This window comes from Neophocaena asiaeorientalis, unplaced genomic scaffold (genome assembly GCF_003031525.2).
Source record: "Neophocaena asiaeorientalis asiaeorientalis breed wild unplaced genomic scaffold, Neophocaena_asiaeorientalis_V1.1 scaffold476, whole genome shotgun sequence".
Classification (NCBI taxonomy): domain Eukaryota; kingdom Metazoa; phylum Chordata; class Mammalia; order Artiodactyla; family Phocoenidae; genus Neophocaena; species Neophocaena asiaeorientalis.
Genome location: NW_020172178.1, coordinates 1,828,651 through 1,846,423, shown reverse-complemented (window position 1 = coordinate 1,846,423; position 17,773 = coordinate 1,828,651). Strand labels below are relative to the sequence as shown.

General features: G+C 48.1%; 1 protein-coding gene across 1 annotated transcript in view; it reads left to right on the top strand.

Moving 5' to 3' along the window:
* Nucleotides 1–17,773, top strand: part of CLMN (calmin) — a 36,139-nt gene that overhangs the window by 3,308 nt on the left and 15,058 nt on the right. The window contains exons 2-7 of the mRNA XM_024760146.1: nt 459–554; nt 3,252–3,335; nt 8,935–9,027; nt 10,754–10,944; nt 12,849–13,042; nt 15,012–15,094. Of these exons, the coding sequence (XP_024615914.1) occupies nt 519–554; nt 3,252–3,335; nt 8,935–9,027; nt 10,754–10,944; nt 12,849–13,042; nt 15,012–15,094 (681 nt within the window). The 5' untranslated portion in view covers nt 459–518. The remainder of the gene's footprint in view (nt 1–458; nt 555–3,251; nt 3,336–8,934; nt 9,028–10,753; nt 10,945–12,848; nt 13,043–15,011; nt 15,095–17,773) is intronic.

Sequence of the window (17,773 nt, the reverse complement as noted above, 5' to 3'; positions counted from 1 at the left end):
AGCCTCCTCTGGCACCGCCCCCTCCCCCCCCCACCCCGCCCCCATAGGGCTCTGTGAAGTGCTCTGCTGAAGCTGTTCTGGGAAGCACAGTTTGGAAATCGCTGTGCTGGGACATCTGCCCAACAAGTTCCAGCCGGCCCCGCGGACCCCAGGCCACACCCAGCCAAACTCTTGGTGGACACAACACAGGTCCCTCAGACCTCCCCAGGTCAGAGAGGAAAGCAGGGGCCTTCTGACTTTTTCCACCCAGAGCCTCCTCCACAGCTCCCCAGCGCACCCACTGCCCACGGGCCACCTCCAGGGAGAGGGGAATCGCTGTCTCCTTGGATGGGCCCTGCTGCCTGTAGGCACATCTGGGTGTCCGGAAGTTTTTTCTCCAGTGAAAGCTGCAGTTCTGAAATTGTTTTGTGACTTACACAGATCACTAATCGGCTACTTTCTTTCGCCCTCTTCCACAGTGCAACCCACCTCTAGAAGTTAAAGATTTATTCGTTGATATACAAGATGGCAAAATCCTAATGGCTTTGTTAGAAGTCCTGTCTGGGCGAAATCTGGTACGTATGCTCCAGAAGGGTTAGGAAGAAGTAAAAATGCAAAGGAAAGCATTGCCAAAGGGTTCTTTTCTGTACAGATCTATGTGTATGTACATATATACCTGGCCATCCATAAATCCTATGTCGGGAGACCTGGGAGGGTGACATTCCTTTCTCGGTGACTAAGACTGATACAGTCATGTGTAACTAAGCAAATATACTTTAGCAAGTAAATAAATAAATGCCCCATGTTTTCTATGAATCCAAAGCTAAGGATCATGACTGAATCATGACAGTTTAGCTGGCCAGCCATGAAATTACCTAGAATGAGAGCTAAGAGTCAGGAAGATGGGGAAGAAACGCATCTTATCAGCCAAAATCTATAATCCACCAACTAGATACACAGAATTCTAGAACCTTCTTGTGAGTATGACCAAAATTGAATTGAACCAGCTGATCTTGGGGTTCCTTCCACTTTGGGTCTTCACCAGAGCTCTCCATGTTGCCTGTATCTGCTGTATATAGGTCGGTCCTCTCTCCCCAGTTCCACACTGTTGGCATCTTGGCTGGGGTAGTTCTTTGTCATGGGGGCACTGACCTGGGCATTGCAGGATGTGTAACAGCAAGCATCCTTGGGTCTCTATCCACTGGATGCCAGTAGTACCCCCAGGTCTGACAACCAAAAATGTCCCCAGGCACTGCCAGAGGTTCCTTGAGGGGGCACAGTGATCTGGTCAGAATACCAGTGGTGTCAATTTTGAGAAACCGGCTCTAGAGTCCAGTGTTTGACTTGGCTCAAGTGACCCAGCGTGGCTGATACAAAAGTGCCGCGATGGGGTATAGCTCAGCCCGTGTGGACCTCTCTGGACTTGTTCTTTTTTTTTTTTTTTTTAAATAAATTTATTTATTTTATTTTTGGCTGCATTGGATCCTCGTTGCTGCATGGTGCGCGGGCTTTTCGTTGCGGTGGCTTCTCTTGCTGCGGAGCACGGGCTCAGTTGCTCCGCGACATGTGGCATCTTCCCGGACCAGGACCTGAACCGTGTACCCTGCGTTGGCAGGCATATTCTTAACCACTGCGCCACCAGGGAAGCCCATCTGGATTTGTTCTTAACTGTAGCTTTAAACTCAAGAGCCCCTACTTCTGTTCTCAGCTCTAATGTGGCTGGAGTCTTATCACACCCCTTCCTTGCCTTTGCTTTCCCAATATCTTCCCCACCCCGCCGCAAGGGGGCGGTGCAAAGTGATGCTGTGAATTCTAATGGAGGGCAAAGCCACTGCAGTAAAAGGAGTCCAGTAAGTCCCCTACATATGAACGAGTTCCATTCCGAGAGCGTGTGTGTAAGTCCGATTTGTTCATAAGTCCCACAGAGTTAGCCTCGGCACCCATCTAACACAATTGGCTATATACCACTGCTTTTGGGCTTGCTTCCGGACATCCTGGGCTTGAAATAAAGATACTGTCCTCTATACAGTACTGTACAGTGAAGTACACAAAACACAACCACTTGTAGAGGATGCACGCACGTGGCCACGTACGCCAGACACGTGAACTAACTTACGTGATTGGACATGCGAACGCACATTCGCATCTTTGAAAGTTCACAACTTGAAGGTTCGTGTGCAGGGGACTTGCTGTATTTGGTTTCTCTGCACATCTCGCAATGGGCGGCCGGCATGGTCTCTAATAGGCTTCCTGAAAAAGCACGTTCTAGCCCCTCGTTCTGTGTTCCCAGCAGCCCAGGCTCCCACTTCGCTGCCAGGGCACTGGTTAGGAGCTACCGTGTCCTTGCGGGGCCTCTGTTGGGAGTCTTTGATCCTGGAGCCCAGCCAAGAACATCCAAGACCTCACCCATTAGCTTGCCTGGAAGTTCACACCGTGTGGAAGTGGTACCCACTGGCTTGCCTTATAGTGTAAAGCACCCACCTGGAGGAGTGGGGACAGACTTCCGTTTCAGGATGAGTTTCCTTTGCTGATGCTCCTAGTGGGTACGACGAGCATTGTCAGAGTTTTTGCTTCTGCAAACACCTTTCTCTCTCTCTCTCTCTCCCCCCCCCTTTCTCTCCTTTCTCTCTCTCTCTCCTCTCTCTCTCTCTCTCCTGTCTCTCTCAGTCTCTCTGTGTCTCTCTGTGTCTGTCTCTTTCTCTGTTCTCTGTCTCTCTGTGTTTCTGTCTCTGTCTGTCTGTCTGTCTCTCTCTCTGACCTGGGATAAATGTCCACAAAGCTCTTGGCCAGAAAACAGAAACATCTGCGGCCGCCAGGGAGGGCTTACCGGATGATTTAGAAGCTGTGGGTGACACTCCCGGCTGACGCTTTCTGCCCTGACGAAAAGCATCAGTGCAGTGAGAACATGTCACCGACAGTCTCTGGAGGAGGGAGGAGTATCAAAAGCCAGGAGCTGGGTCAGAGAGAAACATTTGACAAATCTGTCCCTTGTTTAACCCCTGGATTCCCCTCCTTCACCAACTCGAGTGAGTTTGGTCCCAGGAACCATAAATAAGGTGACCGTCGGGGGCCCCTGAGGGTACGGTTGTGTATCCTGGGGCCCCGTGCCTGGGTTTGGATGTGGTCCCTGTGGGCTCTGCTATGAGCCCCAACCTTCTCTTGAGACTAGTGTGAAAAAGGTAAAGAAAAAGACAAGCACATCCGACGGCACCGCTGGGGACTGAGTGCCTGTCTTGGCTTAACTGCTTGTTTTGTTCTGGTTTGTGTTACAGCTGCACGAATACAAGTCCTCATCCCATCGTATTTTTCGGTTGAACAACATAGCGAAAGCCCTTAAGTTTTTGGAAGATAGCAACGTAAGTATCTGAAACACATCTTGTTAACACAGACTTCCCTGTGACCAAAAGGACATAATTTGAAGTTTAATGCTGGTCACAAGAGATGCGGGCAAAGGGGACCCTGCTGAGATGGTCGAATGAAACTAAGTTGAAATGTAACAGAACTCCCACAGCTAATCCATCAGCCGGAGATACAGTCCCTGACTCCCTGCCCGCCCCTCCATCTCCATCAGGCTCTCAGATGTTCAGAATTTAGTTGACATTTTCTTTTTCATTTGGGGGGATAAGAGCATGGCAGCGTGTAAAATCTTTTTCTTAGAACTCAGAATATGGGAGAAGCAAGGAGGAAAAGGGGGCCAAATGAGCCAGGGGAAAATTACATAATTCTGTCCCCTTTGATATAACTTTCTCGACTTAAATTAGCCTTTTCTGTGTTTTGAACTCTGCTTCCTGTCCTTCAAAACTGGGAAGGAATGGCCCTAGAGGGATGAAATTTCCAAAGTTCCCCTTTCATTAAGTTTCACCAATTAATGACCACGTGGGTCCCTGCATTGGGAGGGGGAGGGGCTGTGCAGTGGTGCCGGCTACTTAGCAGCCCTGGGTTTCATCCCAGCCCTGATTCCCCAGTCTTCCAGGTCATTCTGTGACCCCTTGGCATCCTTTCAACACATTCCTTTTCTGCGCTTAAATCAGCCCAGATCAGATCCTGTTGTTTACCATCAGGAACCCCAAACAAATCGCACTTCGTGATGATGGTCTACTGTACGTGCCGATGTGTCAGGCAAGCTGAGGGGTTTTTACTGCACTGTCCCCCTGCCTCCAGCACAGCCCCTGGAAGGAACTCTCGGTGTCACTCATTCAGATTCTAAGGCCTGGGCTGATAAGCCTGGATCCCCACCCATGTCCTGGCTGCCAAGGGCAGGGAAAAGCACCTTTGGCTTTTGAAGAGGGAGGTGTACTCTGCCTCCCGTACTGTGGGGAAAGCCCCAGACCTAGGAGGGAGTTCAGGTGGTGACGGCCAAAAAGCACCGCACTGCTCATGGCAGCATCATTCATAACAGCCAAAAGGCGGGAGCAACCCGGATGCCTATCCACGGACAAAGGGAGGAACAAAATGTGGTCTGTCCATGCAGTGGAATGTTATTCCGTGAAAAAGAATGAAGTGCTGATACAAGCTGCAGTGTGGATGCGCCTTGAAACCGTTACGAAAGGTGCCAGACAAAAAGGACCACTTCTATGAACCGATTCCTGTGAAACGTCCAGCAGGGAAATCTCTCGAGTCAGAAAAGAGATGGGTGGTTGCTCAGGGTTGAGAGAGGTTGGGGGATTAGACAAGTGACAGTTAAAGGGTATAGGATTTCTTTTTGAGGTGATGAAAATGCTCTAAAATTATGGTGATGCCAAAAAACCATGGAATTGTATATTTTAAATGGGTGAATTGGATGGGACGGGAATTGTATCTCTCAATAAAGCTGCTTTTAGAAAAGCACGTCCCGTTTCGTGAAAACGCTGGCCTCTCTGCAGAGTCCGTTTCGCCATCCGCCTCGGTGCTGACGGCACGTTCAGGGCACCGCTGCCACGGCCTCCACTCCTGGAAAATGATGTAGACGCCTTGAGCCTCCATTTCCACATCTGTTACACAGAGGTGATGAGAGCCAAACCTATTTCAGAGAGTTGTTGAGGATGGAATGTGCCCGTCCAGGTGGGGTTTAGCCAAGTGCGGGCACAGGGCACAGGGTGAGGGCTGCGTTCGTTAGCTGTGGCTCTTGCTACCTGTCCCCAGCTCCATAGCTCCACTGTCTGCTCCTGGAAGGGAGTGTTAGGCGTGGCCCTCCCGGGCAGTGTCCATCCCTGAATTCCGAAGAGCGTTGTTTTTATGATAACGTGGGGCCTTGGGACCACTGCCCGGGATACTCACTGTTCTTCCTTCCAGCTTGTGAACCCCTAAGTAATTTCCTGCTCTGCCAGCTGCCACGTGTTGATGGGTCTGTACTGTAGGCAGAACTCGCCCCCTGCGTTTACAAAGTGTCTTCTGTGGGCCCAGGGCTGTGCTCAGCCTTGGGGACATAAAGCTGCATTAGGAGCACATGTCCGCTTCAAGGAGCTTAGAGCCTCGCAGAGGAGGCCTCACGCGGACGGCAGGCTGCGCATCACTGCGGGGGCCCAGGGAGGAGCAGTGATCCTGCAGAAGCGAAAAAACAAACAGCCTGGGAGCCTGCTGGGGGGCGTTGCAGGTAGGACTAGCCCATGCTCAGGGGTGGCAGGCCTGGCCTTCTGTAATCTGTCCCTAAATGTTTCCCCAACTGCAGTAGCTGCCTTATGGTACAAAAGAAAGAACGGTAAAGCTCCCTTCTCCTTTATTTTCTATTTAAAAATCTGGAAATATGCCCAATGTGGTTGTGTTATGTCAGCTCTTTGCCCCGTTGGCTCCCGTGGCCGGCAGGTGAATGGCCCCATGGGGAGGAGAGCACCGGTGGGTGAGGCAAGTGGAAACAGGCATTTTGGTTGCAGTCTCTTTCCCATTGCCAGAATCTGGGCCCTTGTTGGCCCCTTCCTGTCCCACTGTCCCAGCTCGAGGGAGGCCGGGCCACAGTGGCTCTCCTGAGCCAAAAAAGTGCCCAGAACTGGGTGATCAGTGCCAAGCGGGTGCTGGAGGGGCAGCAGTCAGGTCCCATTTGCCCCAGGATTCAGGTGCTGTTAGTGTGGCCAGCCTCTGTCCCTCCCTCTGTCCCCTGAAACTATGAGCATGGTGTTCACTCCTGTGTCAGAGACCCGCTGCCCCACAGGACCAGCTGTGTGACCTCCGGCAGGTCATTCAACCTCTCTGAGCCTCAACTCGCTCATCTGTGCAATGGGTATAGTATGATTAACCCATGAGAACCACTGGGCAGAAGTCAGCTCTCCCCGGGGAGGGCATTACCGTGATGACCATTATCACTGCCCCACGATGGATGTGCCAGCCAGAGGGGGAGAAGGAATATTCCCAGAAGCCAGTTGGTCCATTTATTGTCAGTGTGGCGAAAACAACCAAGTTGGCGGGAAGAGGGGGAGGAGGACATTGTCCCTGAAGCTTCTGACTGATGTCCGGCTGCTACATCGTCTGTTTGCCAGGGAGAACCAAGCAGTGGCTGGGCACCGGAGGCAAGGTCTTCGGGAACATCCATAATCCCCGCCTTCCCTCAGCCAGGCTCCCCAGTCCCTGTGGCCAGGAGAGCGCTTTATTCTCCAAAGGTGACAGCTGCTCCCTGCCCCCGCTTCCCTCCCTGTCCCAAGAGGATGCACCCTCCTATTCCCCACATCCCTACAAGGCAGCTCTGTGATTTCTCACTTTGGGACACTTTCCATGAACCTCAGCTCAGAGGCCATGCTGGGCTTCCTCCAGGGGATAGTGAAGGCCAGGATTGACTAAGTGCTTTGATGTGACTCCCCCGCGCTGGGATGTGATCAGTGAGCCACAAAAACGGAGGGAGCTGCCAGAGCAGAGGTCCAGGGTACGCTATCAGCCACAGACCGCAGGTGCTTCATCCCATGGGACGTGTGGCCATGATGAATATGGACGGACTATTGGGCCTGAATTCGATTGGCTTTGTTGTTCACAATATTGACAACTTCCTTCAGCCTCTAACCCGCCAGTGATGAGCTTGTGCTCCCTGGATTATTCTCTGGGCATCAACCTGCAAAACACACCTGAGCCAGGGGCTCAGGGTTCTCGCCTGTGATTAGGAAAGCCCAGGCCCTACTGATGGGTGTGGTCAGAAACCCCTGATGAACCGGTAGGATCAGAGACCCATCTTTTTTTAAAGCCCCAAAGGAAAGAGAGAAAGAAGTATTTGTGTGAGACACTCTCTTTGTGTTTTCTTTCCCGAGTCTCCCAAGCAGAATTTTATGAATCAAATTTGGATTTGAAAGTTTACCTTGGGACTTCCCTGGTAGTGCAGTGGTTAAGAATCCTCCTGCCAATGCAGGGGACATGGGTTCGAGCCCTGGTCCAGGAAGATCCCACATGCCACGGAGCAACTAAGCCCGTCCGCCATGACTACTGAGCCTCTGCTCTAGAGCCCGCGAGCCACAACTACTGAGCCCTTGCTTCGCAACTGCTGAAGCCCGTGTGCCTAAAGCCCATGCTCCGCAACAAGAGAAGCCCCCACAGTGAGAAGCCCGTGTACGGCAACGAAGGGTAGCCCTGCTCGCTGCAACTAGAGAAAGCCTGCGTGCAGCCACGAAGACCTAACGCAGCCAAAGAAAGAAAAGAAAAAGTTGACCTTGATTTACTTGATTTCTCCTCTCCTCCCGCTGAAGAATGGAGTTTACATTTGCAAAGGGTGGTAAAGAATGAAGAGGCGGAAAATGTGACACAGACGGTTGTGGCCTGCAGTCTTCAATATTTGCTCTCTGGCTCTTTACAGAAGTTTGCAGACCCCTGATCTATGTACTCAGGTTTTGTTTGCAGAGTAAAATGATGACTTAGGGCGGTCGTCCTGAAACCCAAGCGTGTAGCAGAATCACTTGGAGCGCTGGTTAAAATGCAAATTGTCGGGCTTCCCCGGTGGCGCAGTGGTTGAGAGTCCGCCTGCCAATGCAGGAGACATGGGTTCGTGCCCGGTCCAGGAAGATCCCACATGCCACGGAGCGGCTGGGCCCGTGAGCCATGGCCGCTGAGCCTGTGCATCCGGAGCCTGTGCTCTGCAACGGGAGAGGCCACAAGAGTGAGAGGCCCGCGTACCGCAAAAAAAAAAAAAAAAAGAACGATGGAGTCACTAGGCTTGATCGAATCAGATCAAATAGAATATTTAAAACGCAGATTGTGGCCCCTCCCAGGGTTTCTGATTCAGTCGGTCAGCGGGAGAATTTGTGTTTCTAAGGAGTTCCCAGGTGACAACGTGCTGCTGGTCCAGGGACCACACTTTGAAAACCAGTGCCTCAGGCATTCACCAAGGGCAGTCATCCTGTGCTCAGAACATAGTTAAATAAATAACGTCATCTCTTAAGGGTTTCTCAGATACGCCCATCTGAACCCGTCAGTAGGGTATTTTGTTGCGGGATGTTGCAGAAAGATGCAGAAACGCTGGGTAGCAGCCTCATCCCCACGCACTATTTCTAATTAGTAATGGATAATTGTCTTAGCCGTCCGTGTTCCTTGATCGCTGATGTCAGTGCTCTGCGTTTGTCCAAAGATGTGTTAAATCTGGAGGTTCGGTGGTGTTAGTGTAGTATGCAGACCGCCCTTGGGCATTTACCATCTGTTCTTGGAAAAGGATGACTTTCTTACTAGCTGTGTGTCCTGGGCACGTTACACTGACTGCTCTGGAATTTCTTGACCGGAAATATAGAGATAATAGAAGAATCTGTGACGTGGGGTTGTTGTGAGGATGAGCCGTGAGGATGAATACTTGTGAGGAGCTTAGAATAGCGTCTGCGCACGCGAAGTACTATGCACCTGTTTATTAGACACACTTACGTACGCTTTTGCGTGTTGGCGTCCCCGAGAGGTGGCCTGGGGCAGCACCGAACAGCACAGGTGAGAAAGAGAAACGGGCCCACCACGACAGCATCAGAAAATAACATGTTGCATCCTGTTTGGACACTCTTGTTAAGCTTATGAATTGCTTCTCTCCAGGTGAAACTGGTCAGCATCGATGCGGCAGAAATAGCAGATGGCAACCCCTCTTTGGTTCTTGGGCTGATCTGGAACATCATCCTCTTCTTCCAGGTAAAGTCATTTCTCTCCTGTAACACACGGTAATGATCTCCAGCAACACAAGAGTGGAGCTGGATGGAGGGAGACAGTGAGATTTCGTTTCTAACAGATTTCGACTTTTCTGTTTCCTGGGAAAGAACTAGAAGAACCTGGTTGCTTTGAATTCCTGTGATTCTAAAAGTGATGCGAGCTCTGTTCTCCTCTTGGTACTTGAAGAGTTACATATGCACTTGGAAAAGTAATTTTATTCTAAAGTGTCACAACAGCTGGGGAATACTTCCAACCAAAAATTGAACTTGGTAGAGTTACTTTCCTAAAATGACTTGTGTTCATCAGAGACGGTTAAAGAGCCTGTACAAAGATAGCTCTAGGAAGAGGTGTGTGTGACAGGAAAGACCTTGTTTTTCCATCCTTAGCACCCTCAGCCTCTATCTGGAAATGCAGATTTTATAGAGCAAGGACAGGGTCTGTGGCTGGAGTATGAAGGGGATATTTCAAATTGTGCTCAAGTTCTTTTCCCTGAGTAGGATGGAGTGAGTTGATGTTTTATCTTCTAAAATCCCCCTCTTTTGAAATAGAAGATAATGGCTCGTCGCTTAATGGGTCTCCCAAGTGTAAAAGTGATCTGCACAGAGGCTCATGCTTACATTTCAGAGAAGAATGAGCTCAAACAAGGCTTGGAGACAATAGCCCTGAACTTACAAAACCAAAGGCTCCCTCTGAGCCTCAGTTTCCACATCTGTGAAATGGTAGCAGTGGTCCAAATATGTGGTGGGCATCAAGAGATGCTACGTGGGAAAGCCCTCTGTCAATTGTACAGTGTCATAGAGGCTTTAGTTACTGACGTTTGTTCTTCAACTCCCTGATAGACTGGAAACGTCCTGAAATGTGTAAAAAGTCCTTAACTCCACTCTGGATCGTCATTCATTTATTCGGTAAATGTCTAGTGAGCTTCTCCCGTGTGCCAGGCTCTGAGCATACAAAGTCTTGCTCTCATGACTTTCTGGTATCTCAGACAGGTCAGTCCCGTATTATAGAATTCTGTGGTGCAGCCGTGATCAGCATATGAGCAGAGTATTATAAAAGCTCCAAGCCGGGGCAACTATCTCAGAGGGGGAAGGGGGGAGGGGAAAGTGACACCAGAGCAGGGTTTTAAAGGATGAGGAATTCACAAGACAAGTGTCTCTCAGACTTTATACCAATCGCCTGGTATGGGGGTGGTATTGAAATGCAGAGTCTGATTTCGTAGGTCTGGGGCGGGGCCTGGGGTTCTGCATTTCTCACAGGCACCCCACGGTAAGAGCACATTTTGAGTAGCCAGGAGTTCAGTGTTGGAAGGGAGGGACATCCAGGCAGCAGGACCCGGGTGAGCATCGGCGGTGGGGCTTCAAACAGCATGGTGCACTCTGGGAGCGATGGCCATGAAAGGATGGGGTAGGGGTAGGTGGAGTCAGGTCAGGAAGACCTCATCTGCAGCCTCTGGCCAGAGCTAAAGAGACTCCAGGAAGAGATGATTTTTCCCTGCAAAGCATCACTGCACGCACCACAAGCCACAAGAAACAGCCAGGCCGTCATGAGTACTGACCCCTGACCCCTGACCCCCTGACACACGACCCTCAGGAAGGGGTTTCTCCCGATCTGGAGAACCAGTTCTGCACAAGCTGGTCCCTCCAGCCGGGGTCCACGAGGGACCGTGCTGGGTCTGCCTCCGGGGTCTGAAATGCCGTTTTCCTTCCAGATTAAAGAACTCACCGGCAACCTCAGCAGAAATTCTCCATCTTCCAGCCTGTCACCCGGCTCGGGGGGCACAGACTCAGACTCCTCCTTCCCACCCACGCCCACTGCAGAGAGGAGTGCGGTGATATCGGTGAAAGACCAGAGGAGGGCCATCAGGACACTGTTGACATGGGTGCAGAGGAAAACAAGGAAGTAAGCCTCATGCCCTGTGCCCCAGCACCCCGTGCTCTGCCAGGCAGGGGGAGGAGGGCTAAGAAAAAGGGCATCATCACCGTTTGCTCAGTTATGTGCCCAGCGCTTCACGTAGACTCTCAGAAAAGGGATCCTGTCAGTTTCTGTTTCTGCACACAAAACTGTACTCACCCCGTGTTTGGTTTGCAGAAAGCTGATGATAGAATTTGAATAGAAATCCCAGGGGCCTTCAACACATTAAATCCCAATGTGGGGATGGCCCTTGGATCCTAATAACGTGGACACATTTATTATGAAGCTTCTGGGTATCTTTCAGAGTCTGTACCTACTTAAAAACGAGTAACAATAAAGGCTGCAACCTATCAGAGTCAGGTCTGGCCCTTCCAAAACTGAGACAGGTGAACTGGAACCAAGTTCCTGGCCTTCTGTTTAACCCCTTCCAGACTGGGGAGAGCCTGGTGAATCTCTTACCTTTCTAAGCTGCATCTGTAAGATGGTGGCTTACCATTCACCCCCTTATGGGAGAGTTGGGGTTAAATGAAATAAACCCCGTGAAAGCACCTTGCAGAGTACCAGCACTTAGTAAGTGCTCAGCAGTGGATCCTGGCTCCCCAGTGTATGGAAATAAAAGATGAGAGAGAAGTTGGGTCTTCGGGGTTTTGATTAAGGGGTTAAGCGTGATAGAGTTGATTAATGTGAGCAACCAGTAAATGGTATTTTAAAATAAATTTATTTTATCTACTTTAAAATTTATTTTAAAATAAATCAAGTGAGCTCATTGCCAGGAGTTAGGGTGGCTATAACAAGAGAGGAAGGGCCTTTGCAGGGAGTAGAACAGTCTGTATCGCCATTGTGGCACTGGTCACAGGAATGAGTGCTTGTGACAAAATGTCATGGCACTTACACCGTCCCCGTGACACTGAAGCCAATGAAATCCTAATTCGGTCTGTGGTTGTAACAGCCCTGTACCCACGTCGGTGTCCCAGTTCTGGTAACACACGCCGGTAACGTAGGCTGCTGCCCTTGAAAGAAGCTGGGTGAAGGGTCTACAGGGGCCCTTTGTACTGCTGTCGCAACTTCTTATGAATCTCAAATGATTCGTGGGATCTTCCAGGACCGGGGCACGAACCCATGTCTCCTGCATCGGCAGGTGGACTCTCAACCACTGTGCCACCAGGGAAGCCCCAGGATTTTTTTTTAAAGAGAGTTCAGGGATCACAGTTGAGAGACTGACGGGGCCGGATATGGTCTCAAGGGATGGAGTCCGAAGGAAATTAGTGCCTGGCAGGATTATCTATCTTTGTCACTTCTAATGTTCTGATTTTATTTATATTAATCATGACGTTAGCTGTCCCTTAGTGTGGCTTTCATGTGCCATCTGCACTGCACATTAGATTGTCCACGTGACATGGCCATTTGGGGGGATTCAACCTAAAACTTGCCCATGACAGCTGCCCTGTTTTATAAATGAGTTTGAGGCTTAGAAGGTATGTGACTCAAGGCCACAGCACTGGAAGCACAGTGGGGCAGCCGGAATGTGAACTAGTGTCTTTCTGGCTCCATTTTTTTACACAACATATCTATGTTTGCTGCATTTTGAACATCACTGGTAAAAGGAACAGTGTATAAAATGACTCCTTTATATATATATATGTGTATAAATATGTATATATCTGGGAATTGGGAAACACAAGGTTCTATTATGTCTCCTCATGTGATGTATACCTTCGTATCCTGTTTGTCTGAAAGTGGAAATACCTATGGTTCAGTGCAGCTATCCCAATCCTCAGGGCCTGGGGCATCTTGGCCTCCCCAGGTCAGCAGCTCCCAGCCCCGCTCGGAGGCCAGCGAGGCATCCCCGAGTCTGCTTACTGACCTGCACTGAGGCTGCTCCTTTTCCTCAGGTATGGCGTGGCGGTGCAGGACTTTGCAGGCAGCTGGAGAAGCGGGCTGGCTTTCCTGGCAGTGATCAAGGCCATCGACCCCAGCCTGGTCGACATGAAGCAGGCGCTAGAAGACTCCATGCGGGAAAATCTAGAGAAGGCTTTCAGCATCGCTCACGACGCCCTTCACATCCCCAGGCTCCTGGAGCCAGAAGGTAGATGTGGTTCTCTCTCTTTCTCTTTCTTCGTTTTATATATATATATATATATATATTTTACGTATGTAACACCTGCTGTCCAATCTGGAGAATACAGAAATATCTAATGAAGTCATTTTTATATCTCCTGTATTGCTGCCACTGAGATCATTTTCCCAGTATTTTTCCTTACATCTAATTACAATTTTTTTACCTAATTGGGATCATTCAGTGTATGTATGGTTTTGTATCCTACTTTTTTTAAACCTAATGTTATAACTGTGACATAAGTATGCTGATAGGAGGTCCTCATTACATATTTTTATTGGCTGCATAATGGTCCATTTAGTGGGTGCACCAAAATTTACTTAGCTCTTTACTACTGGTGGACATCGAGGTTGTTTCAGAATAGTCATGTTTATATATAACGCTGCAATGAACATCTTATTGGTTAAAGCTCAGTGTGCATCTCAGATTATTTCCTCCAGGGCCAGGTCCCAACAGTGGAATGAATGACACAGCTAGAAAGTACACACCTTTTTAGGGCACTTGGTTATCTCTGTCAAATCGCCTTCCATGTGGATTAGGCTAACTTAGGACTCCCTCTGGCAGTGAGTGAGGGTCCCAGCTCAACAGACTAGCTGATGGGGCAGGCAGTGAGCTGGCTGCTGGCAGGGAGGGACTAAGACAGTAGGGAGCAGCAGAATCTTGGGTGCAAGGAGAGCTGGAGTCTTCATTCCACCTTCTCTGCTCATCAGCCACTTGTGAGGCTTCACTCAAATCATTCGCCTTCTCCTCTGGGCCTAGATTTCCTGAAGTGTACAATAAAGAGAAAAAACCTCCCTGGTCTGTGGGATCCTTCGCCATCAAGCATCCCAAGATCCCATGTAAAAACCACGTGTTCTTGTTGGTGGGAATGTAAATTGGTGCAGCTCTTATGGAAAACTGTATGGAGGTTCCTCAAAAAATTAAAAATAGAAAATCATGTGATCCAGCAAACCCTCTACTGAATATATATCCAAAGGAAATGAAATTTAAAAGAACAACAAAAATAAACCAACCACCTCAGGAATTCCCTGGCAGTCTAGTGGTTAAGACTCAGTGCTTTCACTGCTGTGGGCCTAAGTTTGATCCCTGGTCAGGGAACTAAGATCCCACAAGGCACACTGCATGAACAAAGACCCCCCAAAAACAAAAGCCCCCCCCAAACCCCCCAAACAAACAAAACACAAACAAAGGAAATGACATTGCAATCTTGGAGAAATATTTGCACACCAGTGTTCACTGCAGCATTATTCACAATAGGCAAAGCATGGTAACAACCGACGCATCCATCAGTGGATGAAGAGATAAAGAAAATGCTGTGTGTATGTACGATGGAATATTATTCAGCCACGAAAAAGAAAGAACTCCTGCCATTTACCACAGCACGAATGAACCTGGAGGACATTATACTGAGTGAAGTAAGCCAGGCACAGAAAGACAAATACTACATGATCTCACTTATACGTGGAATCTGAAAAAGCCAAACTCATAGAACCAGAGAGTATAAGGGTGGTTACCGGGGGCTGGGGGTTGGGGGTGGGGTGGGAAAGTAGGGAAACGTACAAACTTTCAGTTATAAATGAATAAGTTCTGGGGAGTCTAACATACAGTATGGTGACTATAGCTAATAGTACCGTGTTGTGTACTAGAAATTTGCTAAGAGAGCAGATCTTAAGGTTTCTCAGCACACCAAAAAAACCCAAAAAACAAAAAAGGTAGCTCTGTGAGGTGACGGATGTGTGAATTAACTTGCTTTTGGGAATTATTTCACAGTGTATATGTATGTCAAATCATGCTGTACACCTTAAATATATACAGTTTTCATTTGTCAATTATACCTCAATACAGCTGGAAAACAATGTTTTAATTAAAAATGTCTTAAATAAATAAAATAAAAACCGTGTTTTGCGTGTCCTTCTAACTCCTGTGTCTCTCTTAACAGACATCATGGTTGACACACCGGACGAGCAGTCCATCGTGACTTACGTGGCTCAGTTTCTAGAACATTTCCCGGAGTTGGAAGCCGTATGTCTGTTTTCCTTACCTATAATTCAGAAACCATACATTTCCATCAGCCGGCCATCCCACGGAGCTCGGGGTTCGGGCTGTGTTCTGTGTGACAGCTGTAAGGATCAAAACTCGATCTCAAGTGCTTTGCCGCTTACTCATTTCAAAATCATAGATAACGTGTATGACATTTAAAATCAGAGTGGGAAGCTAGGCACACCTCTTACAAACCTCTTCCCATCCCAAACTTTATTAAGGTTAGAAGAGATGCCCACTTGTAATACGAATGAGCTACTTCATTTTCTAGGTGCCAGATGGAACCTTTTAGCAGTCTACCGGATTTTATCAGAATGTGAAAGATTCTCATAGACAATGACCATTCAAAAGCATGCCTTTTTATTTTCAGAATCTGAGTATACTTGGTGGCAGAGTGTTTGGAGCAGAATCAGACCTTTTAGAAGTTGTCATGGCTCTGTTGAACCTCCAGCCAACCCGTGCATAAGCCCAAGATGATAATAACCATGATCACAAGGATAACAGCAGTCCTTTATTGAATGTATTGGAAATCTGCTGAACACCTACTGCTGGCTCGGGGGAACTTAGCAATAAGCAAGATGGATGAGGTCCCTGACCTTTTGTAGCTTTGTTCTAGTAGAGGAAACAGTTGACAGGTCCACAAACATGTCATCATTTCAGGTAGTTAGACGTACTAGACAAAAAAGAAAAAAGCATAAAGAGCTAATACTTGCAGGGAGAATGGGCCGCTCTTTTAGCTGGAGGCTTGTCAGGTAACCATCCCTTGTGTCTCTGGGCTGACTGCCACCTCTGCGATTCCACTTGACTTGGTATCATTATTTTCACTTTGTAGAAGAGAAAACAGATACTCTAAGAGGCTTAGCTTAAAGAGCTCTCCAGGGTTGCCCAGCTACCAAGTGTAGAGCTGGGGTTTGATCCCAGTTCTCTGTGGTTGCAAAGTTCAGGCTTTTAGATTCCTTACAACGTATGCTGAAACTGAGACCCCATTGTGCATAGCTCAGAAGAGCCAGACTGGGTCTTCCCCAGGATGTGGCTCTCATTCCAGTCCCTACCTATGTGTGTGTTTCCCGTCTGTTTCTGGCCCACAGATCACTTTCCAGGGTACTTTAGAAGCAGGCATTCCAGGGCTGGAATTTCAGTTCTTCCATTTGAAGCTGTGTGACCTTGAGCCGCTTTCTTAACCTCTCTGATACATGTCCGTATGAGATGCCATCTGTAAAATGGAAAGATGACCCACATTTCAGAGTTACGTGAAGAATAAATAGATACAGAAAGCGCTTACTCCTGTGCGTGGCACAGCAGCTGATGCCCAGAAAGTGGTGGTGATGTTATTTTGCAATTTAATCTTCATAGGCCATTACTAAATTCTGAAATACTAGGCACCAGGGCTTTTATTAGCCCTGAGCTCTAAAGCTGTAGGCAGAGTTTAAAATTAACTAAAATTTATGATATTTATGTGAGTCAAGGTCACGGCCGGGATTCAGCAGATCTGACACTTGGATCTCCCCAGTGCTGGGGTCAGAGACTAGGGCTGGGGCAAGAGAGGTTGAACAAGATATGATACCTGGAGTAGGTCATCCTGACGCATGGAACACAGGGCATCACCACAGAACAGTCCATTTACATCCCCAGGGGAATACAGATGAGCCATCCCAGCTAATCTAGACTCCCATTAAACCGCTGTTTTTTGTAAGCTTAACAATTCAGCTGAGTTTAGTACATTTCAGTAAACATTCATTAAGCCCTGACTGCGTACCAGACACTGTGCCTGGCTTTATGGCCCGACATATGGTTTATTTGGGTAAACATACCATATGCACTTGCAAAGAATGTGTCTTGTGCAGTGAAAGTGTTGACAGTCTTTAAATATCAATTAGGTTGAGTTGGTTAATATGCTGTTCTAATATCCTATGGACATACTGACTTTTTTTTTTTGCTTTTCCTATCAGTGAGTGTGAGGGAGAAAAGTTAAAAATCTCTGACTTATGATTGTGGATTTGTTGCGCTTCTTACTTCTGTCAGCTTTTGCATTATGTATGTGGAAGCTCTGCCACACGTGTATACACATTTAGGACTGTTGTCTCTTCCTGACGACATCATATTTTATTTTTATTTTATTTTGTCATGGAGTGTCCTTGGTCTGGCAGGAATATAGCCATACCAACTTCCTTATGCTTCGTGTTTGCGTGATACATCTTTTTCCATCTTTCTCCTTTCAGAGTATGCTTATGTTTAAAGCACGTCTCTTGCAAATAGTATGGAGTTGGGTCTTGTTTTTTTTTTTTTTTTTTTTTTTTTTTTCACACGCCCAAACAAAAGCTTTATTGCGATATAATTCATGCATCATAAAATTGACCCTTTTAAAGTGTACAATCCAGTGGGGATTTGGAGGGGGTTAAAATAACAGAAATTTATTCTTTCACAGTCCTATAGGCCAGACGTCTGAAATCAAGGGGTTGTGGGTAGGGCCACACTCCCTCCAAAGGCTCTAGGGGAAAATTGGTTTGTTGTCCCTTTCGGCATCTGGTGGCTGCTGGCGTTGCTTGACTTGTGTCTGCACCACTTGTGTCTGCAGTCATTGCCTCTGTGGTCGCACTGCCTCCTCTGTGTCAAATCTCTCCTGGCCTCACTTTTTTTTCCCAGTTGAAAAAAATTATAGCA